The sequence below is a fragment of the Spermophilus citellus genome (genome assembly GCF_964194105.1).
Source record: "Spermophilus citellus genome assembly, chromosome: 4".
Lineage (NCBI taxonomy): Eukaryota > Metazoa > Chordata > Mammalia > Rodentia > Sciuridae > Spermophilus > Spermophilus citellus.
In genome coordinates this window covers 145421104-145439928 of record NC_138185.1, presented here as the reverse complement: position 1 = coordinate 145439928, position 18825 = coordinate 145421104, and the positions used below count along the sequence as shown (strand labels likewise).

At 45.7% G+C, this 18825-nt stretch overlaps 3 protein-coding genes across 4 annotated transcripts in view; 2 read left to right on the top strand and 1 right to left on the bottom strand.

Annotated features, from left to right (window-relative positions):
- Positions 1-342: 342 nt before the first annotated feature.
- Positions 343-12218, bottom strand: NUTM1 (NUT midline carcinoma family member 1). The gene is made up of 8 exons (XM_081290500.1): positions 12110-12218; positions 10604-10693; positions 7376-8087; positions 5392-5520; positions 3695-3834; positions 2943-3220; positions 2636-2752; positions 343-2326 (listed from the first exon to the last, which is right to left on the bottom strand). The coding sequence occupies exons 2-8, from the start codon at positions 10617-10619 to the stop codon at positions 383-385; spliced, it is 3336 nt and encodes a 1111-aa protein (XP_081146626.1). The 5' UTR covers positions 10620-10693; positions 12110-12218; the 3' UTR covers positions 343-382.
- A 400-nt stretch (positions 12219-12618) lies between these two features.
- NOP10 (NOP10 ribonucleoprotein) lies at positions 12619-13436 on the top strand. Its single transcript, XM_081292774.1, has 2 exons — positions 12619-12757; positions 13091-13436. The coding sequence occupies exons 1-2, from the start codon at positions 12704-12706 to the stop codon at positions 13229-13231; spliced, it is 195 nt and encodes a 64-aa protein (XP_081148900.1). The 5' UTR covers positions 12619-12703; the 3' UTR covers positions 13232-13436.
- Positions 13437-17578: 4142 nt separating this feature from the next.
- SLC12A6 (solute carrier family 12 member 6) overlaps positions 17579-18825 on the top strand; it is a 98094-nt gene continuing 96847 nt past the window's right edge. For both annotated transcript variants that reach the window (XM_081288849.1, XM_081288848.1), the window contains exon 1: positions 17579-18803. In XM_081288849.1, the coding sequence (XP_081144975.1) occupies positions 18697-18803 (107 nt within the window). In that variant the 5' untranslated portion in view covers positions 17579-18696. The remainder of the gene's footprint in view (positions 18804-18825) is intronic.

Here is an 18825-nt window from a genome sequence, read left to right as displayed (position 1 = left end):
AGGAAGCAGGGAGCCAAGTTAAGGTAAGAGGCACGGTCAAGTACCTAGATCCAGACTGTGGAAGTATCCCCACCTACTTTCACAACATCTTGCCCTATCTAGCAGCAAAGGTGTTCATGTAGAAGAAGGGCACATTGAGAGCATTCTCCAACAAAAGAAACCTTTATTTTATTCCATACAACAACTTCCAAAGGTTCTTCCAACTATGGAACCACCTGCAACCTGGTCAATCTGACCTCCTGCCTCCCTCACCAACCACTCTTGCAGAACATAACAGCATTGGGCTGAGGCTGATTCTCCACTGTGAGCAGCAGCAGTGAAATCTACTCTGGGGCACCCACCTCTGGGACTGGCAGGTGGGTCAGGATGGTCCCTCTGCTTCCTACTGGCTACGACGTCGTTTCTTTCTTCTGCCTGTGACAAAACTGTCACGCCGCCTTTTACGAGGCTGTGAGGGTTGCACAGCGCCCAGAGCCAGGGGCTTCTCCCCAGGGACCCCAAGTTGAGTTCCTGATTGGGGTCTCTTTTCAACAGCAGCTAGACCTCCAACTACAGCCCGCTTCCCAGACTTGACAGGATATGGAGCTTGGCTAAGGCCTCTTTCCTCAGTGGAGGGGTAGGATGATCTTTGGATGGACCGACTTCCTGAGGCTTGGCAAGGACTGAGGGGAGGCCCTCTCGGAGACAGGCTAAGTTTTGAGGCCAAGAGGTAGGCAAAGTTAGAGAGCCCCTCATCTTCCCCCTCCTCCTTTTCCCCTCCTTTTATCACATCTGAGGTGTATGTTTTACTCATAGGAGAGGTTTTTCTCAGGACTAAAGCATCCTTGGTTCCCCATCTAGGGGAAGAGCTCTGAAGGCCCTGGTGAGGAGATGTTGATTTGGAGGCCCTGAGTGACAAGGTGTCTTGATTGCTTTGTAAAGGAACAAGGTCGTTCTGCTTAGACAAACCCTTGTCTTCCCTGCCCACTCCTTGAGGATCATCAGAAGTAAAATTTGTAGGACAGGTATCCTTGCTGACCCCTAGTTGGAGGCTATAGTTATCTCTAACATCTAGTATGTTTTCATGTTCTGTGGTTTCCAACAGAGGAGAAAAGAGATTGCCTCTGCTCCCTGCCTCTTGGCTGCCCTCCGGGAAGGAGGAAGCATCCTGGGTCCCTAGAATAATGGGATTGCCTTGACATGCAGGCAGCAGAGTTTCTTTGGAAGACCCCAATGTGGAGGTACCAACTCTGCTTTCCAGCAGTGGAGAACAACCTTCAGCCCAGAGATCACTGTCCTGTTCTCTATTGGGTCCCAAGACTGGGCTATTGGCCCTCAGAGGTACTGACAAGCTATAGTAGTTTCTCTTTTCTAGGGCAGCTGTGGCATCTGTTTCTCCACAGGGAACCACACTGCTCCCCACATCCCTAGGCACCATGGTTTCTCCAGAACCCAGAGAAATGCTGTTCCTGGAGCCCAGTTCCTGATGCTCAGTTATACATTCCCCATCTTTGAAGCTCTCTATGACTTCTTCAATTTGTAAGGGCAACTCCAAGCCTACAGCATCCATCTCACTGCTCAGCCAAAGTCCTGGGCTAAGAGAGGTCCTGTCCCTGTCCCCAGCTGCTCCAGGGGAAGGTTTTTGATCACAGTTCTGAACCATGGGAGGACCTCTGTCATCTCTGCACATGGTTCCTGAGGAGCCTTCCCGCAGTGCTGCTGAAGGCTCTTTCCCTTGAGGAAGCACTTCAAGTTCCCCCATCTGTTGTACTGTCTGCAGCCTCAGATCCTGCTTTTCTAACCCTTGTCCTTGTGGAGGAGCTGGCTTTTCAAGCTCAACATCCAAATTAGGGGCTTTCTTGGGCTGGGGGCCTTCCTGCCAGCAAAGGGGCAAAGCCTCTGAAGTCCTGTCAGCTGCCAAGCAGTGCCCAGGGGACCCAGCACCTCCCAGATGGCCCTCCTGATATGGTGACAGTTGGCTTATGACCTTCCTAAACCCTTTTCTCTCCATACCCAAGAGTGTCTGAGTTCCCTGTGAAGCCCCAAGTTCTACCTGCAGGTCCCAGCTACTCGAGGATGGCAGAGTGTTCCCCTCTCTGCGCATCCCCCTTAGACCATCTAGAGCTCGCTGCTGCCCACCATGCATTTCTCTTGCCTGCTTTCCTGAAGAAACAGCTTTTCCAAGGCAAACAGTACCCCCCTGTGGCCCAGGTGAGGTCCGAGGCCTCCCACCCCCACCTTCATCCTTATCAGAAACAGAATGGCTCGAGACCAACTGAACTGCACTGCAATTTGGAGGCGTCTCCACATCCTCCTGTTCCAAGGCTGAGAGTCGCTTCTGGACCAGCTGAAAGAGAATGGACAAATACCAGTTCTATACATAGTTGTGAGAAGAGGTGGCTGAGTGGGCGGTAGAGACGGTATTTGGGCAGAACAGGGAAGAAAAGCTTATGGCTGAAGTGATGGTATCAAAGACATAATTGCAGCTCTTCCTACCTTCTCATGCCTTATTCTCATGCCTGGACCCCTTACTCTCTCATTTCCTGTGTTTCCACAGTCCTATAACTATTCTGCACCTAAAACCCAATCCTGAAGCTGTTCTAAGAAAAAATCTTGAAAACATCTTGTTCTAATACTCCCTACCTCCCAGGTTTACCTGTGCAAGAGTGAGTCCTTCTTCTTGTTCCAGCTCCTCCATTAAGGCTAAAGGATCTCTCTCCTGTTCTGGAGACAGCAGATCTGCCATAAACTGAGGGTGAATAATGGCCTCCACCTGGAGAATAGAAGGAACAATGATGTGAATCCTTGATGAAGTAACCTGTGAGCCAAAGATCTCCAGAGACAAGGCCATGACTACCACCAGTTAAAGAATAAAGCCTACCTTCTGCCTTAGACAGAACCCCAGATGGTTGGTATCCCATCATGCCCACCCCTAGGACCTACTAGAAAGTAGCCCAGCCCACCTTGGAGACAAAGATCTCCTGAGAACACAGCTCATCAATGTAGCCCAGGAGACTTGGATCTGGATACATTGCTTCTTCCTCCTGTTGCTCTTCCTGTTTTCCATCCGACTCCCCAGTGGCCAAGTGACTCCCCTCCAGCCCTTCCATGATGTCAATATACTCTCTCACAGCTTCTGGTGGAATCTCCTTGGATGCCTCAGGAACTGGAGGCCTTTGGGGTTTGCGCTGCCGCCGGCGGGGAGCCCTTGCCTTGGAGACTGCCTTCTTTGGAATGTACACTAGGGGTGGGAAGTGGTACAGGTTGTGCACTAGGGGAATGGGAAGTGGCAAGGAAGCCTTGGCCTCTACCTCCCAATTCTATTTGTAAGGGCAGCAATCTGGGTACATTGAAATGATTCCAGGCTGAAAAAGTACAGACCATGCGAGAAGATTTAAAAGCTGGAGGCTATGAGAGAGAGTCACAGTATTGGAACTCTTTCCCCATTTCTTAGGCAGATAAGGTACAATGGAGTTCATCTGCAGTCTAGATGAGAGAATAATTAGTTTATGTGACTGAGATCAATACCTAATTCAGGACAAGGGCAATCTGAAACCCAGCTTCCTGAGGGGGCATTCTGTTTGGGATATAAAATGCACTTCCTGGAAAGAGTGGCAGGAGCAAAGGCCGTGCCTTCCCTAATCCATAGCTGATTTCTGTATGCCTCCCTTCAAGCCTTGGGCTCATTTCTACTATTGGCATTGGGCAGCCTTACCTGGCTGCTGGCAAACCTCAGGGACTGGTGGCCCTGGAGGATCAGATTTCAAAGGGGCTGCAGGAGGCAGTCCCTGGGCACCATTCATCAGTTGTGCATTCTGTATCTGCAGCTCCTCTTCTGCCTCAAATTCCATGAACCTGTTTTGTAGAGGGTGACTAAAGTACAGGTGGTGTGGAGGAAACCCAGCCCATTAGGAATCCAGACACCCGGCAGCAACCAAGCATGGCCAAGAAAGGAAGTGCCCTCATTTAGGCAAAGTCTTGCCTATGTCAAGTCACCCAGGGAGAAGCTGCTCACAGGCACCCTAGTAATGGTTCTGGGGTAACCTTGTAAGATTACTACATCATCCCTTTACCTACAGTGTTCACTTAGGAAGTTTGTTAAGGAAGTGAATGAACTAGAGCTTATAACCTCCAGGACAGAACAATATAGCCTTTACTTTTTTTCTATATCCGTTTCTCCCAGCTGCACAGATTTTATACAGTAATACTAAATACAGGCTTGTTGAATTAAATAGGGCCTATGCAGCAGCCTGCTGGGACCTTACAAGTGGGCCCCTCTTTAAGGCCTTACCTCCCCCACCCATTCCACAATCCTAGAAAATGGCAGAATTCCTGAATCAGGACCCTGGTTGCAATTCAAGGCAGGTTCCATCAGGAAGCAATGCTGAGATCCAGGAACCTTGAAGCTGGGACTGAGGCCTTGGAAGGGTAAATCTAGGAAATATGGGTCGAGACAGGAGAGAAGGTAGAAGCTAAGCTTGGAAGAAAGGCTTCATTTGCTTTGTTTTCTGAGATGGAGTCTTGCTAGTTGCCTAGCTGGTCCCAAACTCCTGGATTCAAGTTATCCTCCCACCTCAGCCTCCCAAGTATCTGGGACTACAGGCATGCACCACATGCCCAGCAAGTTTTGGGGTTTTTTGTTTGTTTTGGTACCAAGGATTTAACCCAGGGGTGCTCAACCACTGAGCCATATCCCCAGTCCTTTTTTATATATTATTTAGAGACCAGGTCTCACTGAGTTACTAAGTGCCTCGCTAATCTGCTGGGGCTGGCTTTGAACATGTGATCCTCCTGCCTCGGCCTCCCGGGTTGCTGGGATTACAGGAATGTGCCACTGAGCCCAGCTAAGAGTTTTTTTGTTGTTTGTTTGTTTGTTTTTTAACCAAAGATGTCCTAGACAAATGGTAAGAGCCAGCACCCTGGCTTCCCCTAACCAAACTCTTCAGAACTAGTCCTTCCCTGGGATGAAGAGGAAAGGATTTTCTGTGCCACTATTTCCAAAAGAAAGGTGGTCCCAAAGTCCTATATCACAGCCACTTGCTACTTGGACAGCTGAGAAAACCTACCCAGTAGGGTTCACCTCCTCATTACTAAGTCCCTTGAGCATGAAATTTTTACACATATTGGGCTCCAATCCCATCCTAAGACCTTCAATATGAATGTCCGTAAATAGACTCAAGATCTGAAATTGGGGGGAGGGGATGATGCTTTCAAGAGAACATAGGTAGAATAGAAAAATCCACAGAATCAAGGTGGAGGGAGAAGCAAGGATCCATGGGACTCTATCCTAGCCTATGCTCCCCTCCTGACACCCCTGTTAATAATCTCTGCCACACCTAGACACAGGCACTCTCCATTGCCCCACCACTCTCGGCCACACAGTCCCCTCAAGAGAATGAAATTTAGACTCACTTTTCCGCCATCTCATAAAAGATCATCCGGTCGAAGTTGCTGGTGTGCTCCCACTCCTGCACAGCCCTCGGCAGTCCCTCCTCCAGTGTCATGGTAGGCTTCAGGCGGGCCAGAGAGCGAAGCACTGGGCTAAAACCCCCATTGGGTCAGTCGCATTCCAAAAGTCGGTCCCCTGCACACCTCAGTCCATATCCCCTGCCCCTCATCAAATCCTGTATGACCCTCAGGCCCTGTCATGTCCCACTTCTGATGAGATTTCCAGAATTCCAACCTCCCATCTAGTCCTATATTTACCTCTCTTCCCACTGAGATTTGTAAATCAAAATAAAATAGATTCTTCTTCTTCCCACCTTTTGAATCAACCAAGGAAACTACCCCTAATTCTCACAGTGCTGTCTTTAACTAAACGTTACAAAGAAAATATCTTGTGTTTCTAAATGAATGATACTCACTATAAAGTATGCTTAACTCTCCCTGTCCAGAGCCTCTTGCATTTTGAAAGACATTCACTAATCCAAATGAATCTCTACCTAAAGGATGTTTGGTATCTTTCTTCATTGGTTTTTCAGACAACTTCAGACCTTCCAATATAATATTAGACCCTCACTTTGTGAAGGCTCTTGAACCCTTTCTGATCCAGAAGAGAGTGAGAGCCCAGACTAAAGTAAGGATTTCATCTTTACCTCTCTAGTTTTCCACATTATTGTGTACCGGAGTCACCTGAGGAAGCTTGTTAACACGGATTGCAGCGCCCCATGATCCCAGAACTGGGCATTTAACCAGCTTCCCAGGTGACTGTTGTAGAGTGTCTGGACTACACTTGGCAGGAGAACCTTCCCGGGGTCCCTGAACATGGACAGCAGAAGTTGGCTAGGACCAAAAGTGAACCGATCCCAAGCAAACTTTGAAAACCCAGAATGGCTCAAGATTTATAAATTCAGCCTGGTAGCTTCCGAGAGAAAACTCTGAACTTGAAATAGAGGGAAATCAGTAAACTAGCTTATCTAGGACTCCAGGTTGAAAGGAGAGATTCTTTTAGGAATTATGGCACTGGAAGAGTAACTAAGTTTGTTCAAAGTCCAGTAAGTAAGATGGGGTATGTGTTATATAGTGGTTTGCATAAATTGAGAGAGACAGCCAGTGTGGTTGGGAAGGAGGAAAAATTCCCCAGATGACTAATGACTGCTTTATAAACTAAATAGCTTATGACCCCAGGCTCCTTGGCCAAACATATGCTCACTCTTAAGCAAGGACACTTCGGTTTTTTGTGAGCTCTTTTCCTCTTTTAGATTGCCTTTTTATAATAATAATAAAATAGTTACTATCTAATAATGCACTCTCTATGCCAGGCACTCTGCCAAGCACTTTTCATTTTCTCAGCAACCTTCTGAGGTAGGTATAATTATCCCCTTTTTAGATGAGAAAACTGGGGGCAAAGGTGTGAAATGTCCTGCACAAATGTCCTTCACAAATCTGTGAAGCCTAGCAAACTCTGCATCCTATCTCAACTTGACTTCTGAGTATAATGGTATAGTGGGGGAATGGCACACACAAGAGTCCTTTGCTTGGCAGAGCATTGACCTCCTCCCCCTACAGGAATGAGTCAGAGCCCAGCACTCCTCATTCCCTCTGGTTTGTATAGTACAACTCAATGTTGAAGGGCAGTGAGATAGACCCAGAGGACCCTGATACTTGGAGAGAAAGACCTAAGCATCAATCACTGCTCCTTGCTTTCTGGACAAGAAACATATCTCTAAGCTGAGGATTACCATAAAAATGCTTGCCTGAACACACATGAAAGAAGACATCTGAAAGCTTGTTGTAAACTGGGAAGAGGGTAAAGAGGCTGATTATTACTGTTTTTTTCCTTCTCAAGCATCTCCTCACTCTCATGTCCTAACCCCTAGCCTAACCCCCTATGTCTATCCCAAAGCCTCCTTATTTAAAAGCCCTAGGATAATTCATCTCAGGTTTCCTCACTTACATAAGAAAGCAGGAAAGAGCTTCTACGTCAGGACTTTGGGATTCGTGCCTCCGGGCCAAGGCCTTGTAGCGCTGCCAACGACGGAAATTCTCATAAACGCCCTTGGAAGTATAGGCCAGGTCACCTAGTGAGGGCTTCTGGGTGGATGCAGAACCTGCTTCCCCAAGTGCCCCTTGAGGCCCTGGCCAAGCCTTTTCTGGAGGCACAATAGGGGCCAGTTGGGCAGCTGGTGGTGGAGCCTGAGGAGGAAGGCCTGGGGGACCCTCCTGGCTCAACCCAACAGCTTCAGTGGGCAGGATGGGCTTCATGTTAGAAGCTGTAATGTACCGGGCAGGAGGACCCTCAGAGCCCCCACAGGGAGCACCTGAGGGAATCCAACTGAGGGTTGTCTGAGTAAGGATGAAGTTCTGAGTTTGAGAGGGCTCAGCTGGTCCCCCTTCTGCCTTGACTTTGACAATGACCTTCCCAGCTGCAGTCCCAGCCCCACTGGGGCCAGAGCTGGCTTCTCCAGTCACCAACAGTGGGCTGGGGAAAGCAGAGAGCACCAGAGGGTTGCCTGGAGAGAATGCAGAAGTCAGGGAGGGCTGTGGAGATGGCTCCCAGAGTGGCTGGTCTGGTGGGCCAGGAGTAGGTGGGGGAAAGGGAAGCACAGTAAAAGGAGATAGGGCAGCACCAGGTTTCATAGTCACATCTGGTCCCAGAAGTGGAGATGCTGTTGAGACAAAGAAAAAGAGAGAATGAAGTAGGACAAAGGAGGCCAGAACCCCTAAAGAATAAGAATCAGAGCACTGCTGGTGATGTGGCTCAGCGATAGTGTCACTTGCTTAGCATGCATGAGACTCTGGGTTCAAACTTCAGCACCACAAAAAAAAATCAGAGAACTGATTCTCAACAGGTGAAGGAAGAGATATGGATGAATTTGTGCAGCTTGCTTCCTAAAATCACTTGGTCTCCTAAGTGATTTTTTGGGGGGGTACTAGGGATTGAAACCAGAGGTGCTTTACAACTGAGCCATATCCTCAGCCCTTTTTATTTTTTTTTATTTTGAGACAGGGTCTCACTAAGTTGCTTGGGTCTCCATAAAGTTGCTGAGGCTGGCCTCGAACTTGTGATCCTTCTGCCTTAGTCTCCCAAGTTGCTGGGATTTCAGTCCCCAAATTATTTTGATGTTCTTATTCCCAGTTGAGAATTACTGAACTAGAGACGTTGCTTTCTTTCAACAAGGCACACAGACCCCTGTCTGCCAGGAAAAGGCAAGCCCAAACCATCACCTCTTCTGAGAGCTTCTTTAGGAACATTCCTGGCAGACCTTCCCTATGAGCCCCATATGCTATTTACTAAGACAAGGATCTGAGTTGACACCTGTGCAGTAAAGAAACTAGTCCAAGAAAACTTCTGGCTCCTCCCACAGAGCCCTTAAGAAGGTGGTGGTTCCAAAAAGATTATTGGCCCAACCTCTCCTCCTTTTCCTTTTCCTGATGCTCCTTACAATCTCCTTCACTTCCTTTCCTAATCTAAAGCAACAGAAGAAAGATGCAATCTATGATGAGGAGCACTGACTCTAGGACTCATGAAGTTCAGACCCTACAGCACATCCTGCCCAGCATACACCATTCCCACCAACTCCAAACAAGACATTCAAACCTCCTGCTCCCAGCTGCTCTGTAGAAGTGCAGTTCCCAGAAGGAGATGTGTGGACTGATGTTTGGTTCCCAGAAATTTTGTTACATAACAGTCAGGGATAACTAGAGAGGATTAGATAAGGACCAGGAAATGGAGAGGGGAGGGCAGTAGGGGGAAGGAGGTATCTAGAGCTGTAAGTAATATGCTGGACACATTAAAATATGGTGATGCAGACTATCTGTAGTTCTTCTATTTAGAGCTCCTAATATCAGAAACTTAGGGCACAACAGGAACATGATATTGAGTCTGTGCTAAGGAGAGGACAACTGAAGTCCAGAACACAGGTTCTGCAGAGGAGGAGCCATGTGGACTCCAGTCAAGGAAACCAGAGATAAGCACACAAATGTGTACTGAATTAATGTGACCTATACCTTCTGGAACTTTTAATAATAATAATAATAGAACATAAGTAGCCTAATTTCAAGTTACTCTCCTCCCCTTCTTTTTTTTTAATATTTATTTTTTAGTTGTAGTTGGACACAATACCTTTATTTATTTATTTTTATGTGGTACTGAGGATCAAACCCAATGCCTCACACATGCTAGACAAGCGTTCTACCCCTGAGCCATAACCCCAGCCCCCTCCTCCCCTTCTTACAAAGAATACTTCAACAACAAACCAACAACCCTCCACTTCTGCTTCTTTACCAGGAAGTAGAAATTGATATGAGCAAACTTATATTCAAACTCATCTTAGCCATACAACAGGAGACCAAGACCTGCCATGAAGTACCAACCACAATGAAATAGGTGTAAGGCCTGAGTTCCACAGAGGTAGACACACCAAGAGTATCTCAGGGAAGCCTCAGCTTTCACCATGGCTGAAGTGACCCACCTCCTCTGGCCCTGACAAATCAATAAAGACTGCACCCTGAGCTGAAAGAGAAGCCACCTCCGGGGATGGAAGGAATTGTAAAGCTCTGAGCAGGGGTAGTTATATACCTTCCAGCCCCAATTTCAGGAGTATGTGCTCCTACAATGGATAACACCTCTGAACAGTTTTTTAGCTAATTCTCCCTGCCCTAATTACTTCTGCCCCCACACCCACCCACATACACACACATCTATCATCCTACTTCCCATCATGACATAAAGAGAAACCCTAGCTCTATTCTCTCAAGGTAAGATTCTAGATTGGGCTCCAGTTGCCTAAAGAAGATACAGGAACTTGGGCCTTTCCCTGGATCTTTTCTGTGCCACTGCTGCTGCACATGGCTCTGCCCTCACCATACAGATACATGTTGAAGTGGTCCCTCTTCAGAGAATCAAGCTGTTAACTAACTGCCATCCATTCCCTATACTCAGAATGTTTCCTCTGAGGAGCCTTGATTCACCTCCAAGGAGGCCCTCTTCCTTCCTCAGTCCCTAATCTTAATGACAAAATCTTCTTCCCTAGCCTTTGGTGGCAGCAGGGGTGGGGAGGTGTTAGTATCTCATGTAGCTCCAGATCAGCCTAAAGAGCTGGTCCCCAGATGAAGGGGGAAATTTGAATCCCCAAGGATGTTAGCCTATGGAAGGGATCCTCCCCCACCACCTGAAACTTACCTCCATCTGAAGCCATCTCCCAGGTTTGGGCACTAACTGTGTCTGTCTAGAAGCCTCCAGAATGAGACAGGTCCAGGTCCCAGAGAGTGACTGGCACCAACAGATACACAGGTATCCAAGGAAGGGAGGGCAAAGATTTGATCAAAATAGAACTAGAATCTAGGACTCAAGTATTCTGCAGTGGGGGAAGGGGAGAGAGTTGTGGGGTGGAGTGGGGGCAGGGAGATATTCCACAAAGGGTTCTAGTAAGTAGCAAAAATTAGAACTTCCTCCAAACTAGAATTGGCAACACATTGATGTGTACCTCTTTAGGGCAATTTGAAATATCCCTTCTCAAATGCCAAACACAGTGCAGTTTACCTTTCAACTGTGTGTACTTCAATTCTTCACCAACATATCTAATTCTATGCCCTTCAATCCCACCCAGTTCTGTAACTGATTTCCTATTAATAGCAGGTTGGGATAAGCCCTTGGCTTAATTCAAGGATGACTATAGTTCCTCAACCAATTCAAAGCACATACTCTGAAAATTAAAGGATCAAGGGAACTAATTGTTTAAAATTAGACTCGTCCCAAATGATTCAGGGTGTTCCTTCAAATCCTGTGAACATATTACTTTCTTGAAAGCTGCCCTGTAGTCCCCAAACACCCATTACCATAAGGTCTGCAGTCCACAGACACTACAGCCTTAATAAAACCAAGTAGACTAAAACTGCAAGTCCAGAAAGTACTTCTTTTTGTTAAATTACTGCTCTCCCCTCAACATGATGTTTGAATTTGGTGTGTGTGGGGGGGGACTCTTTACCACTGAACTACATTCCCAATTGTCTCCTCTCCCCCACCTTTTTTTTTTTTTTTTTTTAAAGAACCTAGCTAGCTAAATTGTCAACGCTGTCCTGGAACTTGTGATTGTTTGCCTGAGTCTAAGTCGTTGCAATTATATGCATGCACCACTGCACCCTGATTTCCTTTATTTTGCTTTATTTTTACAGTTTTTATATAGGTAGCACATTTTGTTCAAAAGTCAACTGTGCAAAATGAATATACCTCAAGGTCTTCTGCCCACTACTTTCCCCTGAAACCAAGTTCTCTATCCCAAAGGAAACCAATATCTTCTGTTTCTTGTGGATCTTTGCAAAGATATTTTAAGCAACTACAAGCAATGCGAACTCTATTCTTTAGACGGGTGCAGTGGCGCTCGCCTACAGCCTATAATCTCAGCGACTCTGAACACTGAAGCAGGAGGAACTCAAAATTGAAGTCAGCCTGGGCAATTTAGTGAGACCCTGTCTCAAAATAATAATAATAATAATAATAATAATAATAATAATATTTTTTCAGTTTTTTCTGGTTACAAAATCAACATGTCCCAACTTCTTTGCCATCATCTCTGAAATGACAACTTGGCTCCAATTTTTATTTCTTTAGAATCCTTTAAGAAGAATTTCTACGTTCTTTTAAAAGTTTGATATACTACTAGAATGGACACTATAATTCATTACTCACCACTATAAGAACGTTGAATTTGCGGTAAAGAGGCCTGAGTTTGAATCTTGGTTCGACTACTAGAACATCACCAACTTCATAAAATAACTTTACGCTCTCTTCGCTTTGCAGAATATCGAATACCCATCATGCACTCTTTACCGCCAATACTTTGAAATGAAGCGGAGGAACCGGATGTAAAAGTGGGATCTTTTTTCTTCCCTAGGGTTAAAAGGATTCTGAATCCCAGAGCCCTTGTTTCTCTAGACACTAGCAAGGCACTGCCTCTGAAATGGGTGTGCATCTTTAGATAAAGACAGGACTGCACACAGCAATATTCAGTTCACATCCATCCCTACCTTTCTCTCAAACGACTACTAGTACCTGGCACACAGTGGGCACACTTTATGGGTCTTAGAAAGCCTGCAAGGTTGCAACTGGCGTCACAGGCCAAATACTGCACCACTGTGCCCTCTTCTGGCCTGCTGAATATAAGGCAAAAAAAAATGGACTACATTTCCCGGCATCCCTCGGGGCAGTCTTCCGGCGACACAGGAAGGAAATTGACAGACACGTGTTGCAGACGGACTTGGAGCCTCAGGTTCAAACGTGGTCATGTTTCTCCAGTATTATCTCAATGAGCAAGGAGATCGAGTCTACACACTGAAGGTAAGAAGAGGAAACGTTGTAAGTGGGCATGACGAGAAACATTTTTCGTAAGTGGGAAGAGCGGTTGAGGTCAGCCTCCGAGCTGCCTGTCTGGGTGCGGGGTACCAGAAAGTCTGGCACCGAGGCGCGGTAGAAACGCAGTGCGCAGTTTCTCCATCTGACCGTCGTGTCTCGGTGCTGCTCTCTCCAAGTCCCATCACTCTTTTGTGTGTGTGCTGAGGATTGAACCCAGGGCCTTGTGCATGCAAGGCAAGCACTCTGTCAACTGAGCTGTATCTCCAGGCTTACTTCATCACTCTTGTATTGAGATCATTTTCCTTTTTCCTCGAGCAGAAATTTGACCCTATGGGACAACAGACCTGCTCAGCCCATCCTGCTCGGTTCTCCCCGGACGACAAATACTCGCGACACCGAATCACCATCAAGAAACGGTTCAAGGTGCTCATGACTCAGCAACCGCGCCCTGTTCTCTGAGGGTCCCTTAAATTTCATGTTTCGTCTGTCGCCTGCTTCGAAGAATCCGTAACCCAACCACCCATGCCCTTTGGAATCCAGTCTCCTCCGATTGCCTTTGATCATGCTTGTATGAGGCTATCATGGTGGCATCCTCTTTAAAGGGAACACGTTTTTCATATTTTGAATTATTGCCACGTTATTAAAGATAAAATGATTTGAAAGAGCTCATTTTCTGTTTTGTTGGAGAAAAGATTGGTAATTTTTATTTTTAATGAGAGGAGGATGAGGGAGAGACTACCACTGGTAGTTATAAAAAGACCACTTGAAAGAAAAATTTCAGTTATTGCCTGTAACTGTAGTGCAGTGTTCAGTGAATGACAGGACAGTTTAGGGATGGAGAAGAGGTTGAGAAAGACTCCCAGAAATGTCAGTATTCACTGAAAAATATCCAAGTAATTTCTTGCTCCTTTAACATGTTTAGATTCAAACTGAGTTTTTTAAAAATATAATATTTAGACATATTTTAGAGTGAAGGCAGTCAGTTGGAAGTCAGGCCACTCATATTATTCTCCTCTCTGTATAACTTTGATAATGTTACTTAACCTATTTAGTTCTCTTTTTCTCTATTTTCTAAGTTCTCTCCCAACTTTGAAATTGAAAGGGTTTAGTAGTGGATCTCAGTGTATCTACAGTGTTTGTCCAGTTGATATAAATAGGAATGACTTTAAACTTATTTGTTCTCCCTCTGGAAATACTCCTAGGTTTAGTTCTCTCTAGTTGTTTTTTTTTTTTTTTTTTTTTTTTTTACACACACCTACCTTTAGTTTCTCTTTGGCAGCTAGGAACTATGTGGAACTTCCCACATATTTTAATTTAAAAGATGAAGTATCAGAGATTCAAGCAGGGATTTTTGTTTTTCAAACTACTGTTGGGGCTTAATTTTAAAAAGAGTGCTAGAAGTTTCTCAGGACTTGAACTTCAATCATGGAGCAATTTTTTTTATATTAATTCATATTAGAGTGATAGTGAGGTAAAATATTATATGGACAGTCAAGAAATGTTAGTTTGCTTATTCCTATCCTCAAGTTAATCAACTATTTCCCAGTCTTTTCATTCCTGGCTTTTGATACTGGATCTGAATACATTTGCTTAATGCCACTGATTTTAAATTGCTTTGTGGAGATTGTATTGTAATTCTGCAATCTTTTTCAACCACATAAAAAGTCGGGGCTCCAGAAGCAGATGTAACTTAAATTAGCACACATGTCATTTATGAAGACTAACCTTGGAAAGGGGTAGATGTGTTTGTCTTGGACTCTGTTGAATAACCATTCAGGCAAAAAAAAAAGTTCAGGATATTTGTTGAGTGCTGATGGGAAATAGAAAAAAATCTATGGATTTGGACCATGACTAACAGAAGACATGATTTTCAAGTACAAGAATGGTGAAATGAGATATTTGTCTCTGTCTGCAATTTTATTTCTTAGCTGGTTCATTTACAGGGTTTTTAGCATTGCATGTGAGAGATTTAAAATTAATCTTATCCTGTTAAAGAGATAAAGAAGTGTTAGCCAGACATGATGGTGTACTCCTATAATCCCAGAAACTCAGGAGGCTGAGGCAGGAGGCACAAGTTTCAGGCCAGCCTGGGCAACTTAAATCTTGTCTCAAAATTTAAAAAAAGAAAAAAGAAAAATTGCTGGGGGGTGTTGCTCAGTGGTAGAGAAACCCTATTTTTTGTTTTGGTTTTGGGTTTTTTTGGGGGGCTATTGGGGATTGAACTCAGGGGGCACTCAACTACTGAGCCACACCCCCAGTCCTTTTTTTTTTTTTTTTGTATTTTAGCTAGAGACTGGGTCTCACTGAGTTGCTTAGCACTTGCTTTTGGTGAGGCTGGCTTTGAACTTGTGATCCTCCTACCTCAGCTTCCTGAGCTGCTGGGGTTACAGGTGACGCTTGTGCCACTGCACCCAGCAAGCCCTGGGTTTAATCCACAGAATCACAAAAACAAAAAAAGAAGTGTTAAAAACTGCAGATGACTAGAAAAAGGATCTGCAGTGGAAGTTTTTAACAACTAAAGTTAATAGGTAAATTCTGCCAGTTTTTTTTCAATATTGAATGCAGTCCAAATTGTCTTTTCTGGTATCCAGGATTGAACCCAGTAGTACCTCACAGGTTAGGCAAATGCTCTACTACTGAACTACATCCAGCCCTTTTTTTTTAATTTATTGCGTTGGCCTCCTGAATTGCTGGGATACAATTTGTTTTTTGTTTTTTTTATTTTGAGATAGGGTCCCTCTAAGTTGTCCAGCGTGACCTTGAACTTGGATCCTCCTCTCTTAATCTTCAAAGTAGTTGGGATTACAGTCCTGTGCCAGTGCACCTGGCTAATTATGTTTTTATCTTATATTAAAAAAAAAAAAGATTAGCTTTGTTCTATGCCTCCAGTTGTATAGACTGAAATAAAAATAATTTAATCTGGACATATTCCTAATAAATATAGAAAAGGCAAATTGGCATGACTATACCAAGGGTTTAAGAGATCTCCTAGGAGCAGAGGTAATCCCAGTTACTCCAGAGGCTGAGGCAGGAGGATCCCAAATTCAGGGCCAGTCTGGGCAATTTAGCGAGACCCTGATTCAAAATAAAGACTTTGGATATAGCTCAGTGGTAGAGCATTTGCCTAGTATGCATAAAGCTCTGGGTTCAATCCCCAGTTTTGTTAATTAAAAAAAAAAAAAAAAAAAGAGTCCCCTGGGTATTAATGTGAGATTTATGGGTTATTGAACCCAGGAGTGCTCTACCACTGAGCTACATCCTCAGCCCTTTTTATTTTTATTTTTTAAAAATTTGAGACTGTCTCTGTGTTGCTCAGGCAGTCCTGGAATTTGTAATACTCCTGCCTTGGCCTCAGAATAACTGGAATTACAGCCTTGCCCAGCCAAGCCTTATTTATAGATCTTGATTACTGCTGGTTAGAGGTAAGCAGGTTGAAATGCAAGTAGGCTATGATAAAGAAAAAAAAATGAGTATAAAAATCCAGCATTTCAAGCCGGGCAATGTGGCCATTCCTATAATCCCACAAACTGGGGAGGCTTAGACTGGAGGATAGCAAATTCAAGGCTAGCCTCAGCAGTTTAGCAAGACTCTGTCTCAAAAAAAGGCTGGGGATGTGCTTGGTGGTTAAGCACTGCTGGATTCAGTTCCCGGTACCAAGGGAGGCAAAGATCCAGCATTCCTTTATAAAAGAAAGTCTAGGAGGTTTGCATCAGCAATAATGGGCCTGAGGAAAAAATATGATCCATCTGGGAGATGGATTTCTTGCTTCCTCAAGTAAGAAAGCTGTAAGCCTAAATTAAAAATCAGGCTCTGTAAAGAATTGAGTTTGAGGAAATTTTTATCCCCCTACTCCCCATCCTGTGCTGCGGCATAGCAGGCAAGCGCTGTACCACCAAACTAAGTTTAGATTTTAAATAAGAATTTATCTTTTTGATACCAGATTCTTTTTAACTAGACTTTGGACTTAGTCATTTTATAAAACGGAATTTCCAGGGTCAGGTCTTAAAGCAGACACTACTTAAATATTTACACTTATAAGGAGCAAGAACCCAGACAAAGCAGGGGGCTAGTTTCTGAAGTTTAGACGTTTTGATCAAAGTTATAGAAAAAATTCAAAACATTGATGAACCAATATTTATTAAGTCGCCATTTATGCATTAAGTAAACAAGAAAAATATTCCAGAGACAGTAAATGTGATAGGACAAACATTGGGAATTGATTCAAGAGAAAATATCTCAATGATTTTTCTAAAGACGTTTGTTTTAATAAAATTTTAAATCTGACCAGTAGATGAACATAGAAAGTTTTGAATAGTAGGACGGAAACATAGGGGCGGCGATGAAGCATACAGAATTGTGTTTATGTGATACAATGTTTTAGAAAGATCTCTACATACCCAGGCATGGAGGTGCACGCCTGTAATCTCAGCGAATTGGTCTCAAGTTAGAGGCCAGCCTGAGATGTAGCTCAGTAATAGGGCACTCCTGGGTTCAATCCCGAGTATAAAAGAAAGAACTCTCCCTAAAAGTTACAATGAGGGTCATACCTAAGAATAGGTACAGGGAGGCTTAAGTGTAAGGATTCACAAATGGTTGTCAGAGACGCTCCTAGAAAAGAGAAATAGCTCTTAAGACCTGAGTCTGAGGGCCCTCGCCTGCTTCTCTGAGGTCTTGGGAGCGAGCGTGCACCTCAGTGACCCGCAGGGAGGCGTAACTTCCCCCGCACGCCTCGAGGGCTACGGACTGCAGTTCCCGGCGTGCCCCTCGTCGCTGAGCCCGGGCGGACGCAGGCGCGCTGCGCGCCGTGCTGGCTGAAGATTCTGGGCGGGGCTCCAGGAGCCCGCGGGACGGTTCCGCCCTCCAACTGCTCCTCTGGCTTCTCCGGACGGTTAACCTCGAATGAGGAACGAGCGGGGAGGGAAAAGGAGGGCTGCGGCGGCGCGGGCACAGCCCGCCGGGCCCGGGGCGGGGGGCGGCGAGGTCACGTAACGGCCACGCTGGCGTCTGGACGTGGAGGGGGCGCCCTATCCGCAGCCCGAGCCCTCCTAAGCACCGCGGCTGCGAAACAGTTACCGGCTAGTAAACAACAGCTGCGCGCGCACCCGCATCAGCTGGCGCTGGAGCCCGCACCTGCGACCTCGTCTTGCTCAGCCCTGCAGCCCCTTCCTGCCCAGTCAGGGCCACTTTGCGTGGCCGTCTCGTCGGGGTAGGACCCAAGAAAGACCGGGCTGACCTGCGCCGGGGTCGAGAAAGCGTCTCGCGACCAAGGGGTGGCGCGTCTTGTCACGCAGCAGAGACCCAGGGAGCTGACTGTGGACTCAGCGGACTAGCAACGATCTGCCACGACCCCGAACTACTGTCCGAGGTGTCTTGATTAGTTTGCCTCCTACAGATCCCAAGGACCTGTCTTCCGAAGAAGAGCGGGCGTGCCACCCCCGCAACCTCTTGGAGGCAGGAATCCGCTCTGCCCTGCATCTTGCTCTCTCACCCTTCTCTCCTCATTCTTCTCCATACAGTGTGTGGGTTATTTTCCCCGTTATGCATGCGCATCTCTTCCACCAGACCCAAGTGGATTATCGACTTAAAAAACATCGGGTAGCTCTTCACACACCTCCTCCCAGCCAGACCTGTGGGGTATTCACCTGATACACAACAGGTGGCCGGGTGCACACCTTTTCTCAATCTGATCCACGCTGTATTCTCCTGATTAGGGTGGGCCTGCACGCACTTTGCTCAGCTAGGACTGTGGAACACTCACCAGATAAAAGACTAGCTCTAGAGAAACCCAGGGTTGAGGGGTATAGAAGGCCTCACCTGCAGCTGTGAGACCATGGCACTGAGCCCTCAGCTCTGAACCAGAGGAGATAGCTAGGAACCTCTTCATTCTGAAGGAGCAAAGTTACACAAGATTGACATTGTTTTTTATGTTTTTGTTTCTCAAAAAATATTTTCAGCTGTTGGTAGTGCACTTTTTAAGCTCGAATTCTGCGTGGGATTCTTATTCGGGGCTTTTTGTGGGATGTGAATCAAGGTAATTGGTTTTTTTTTTTAAG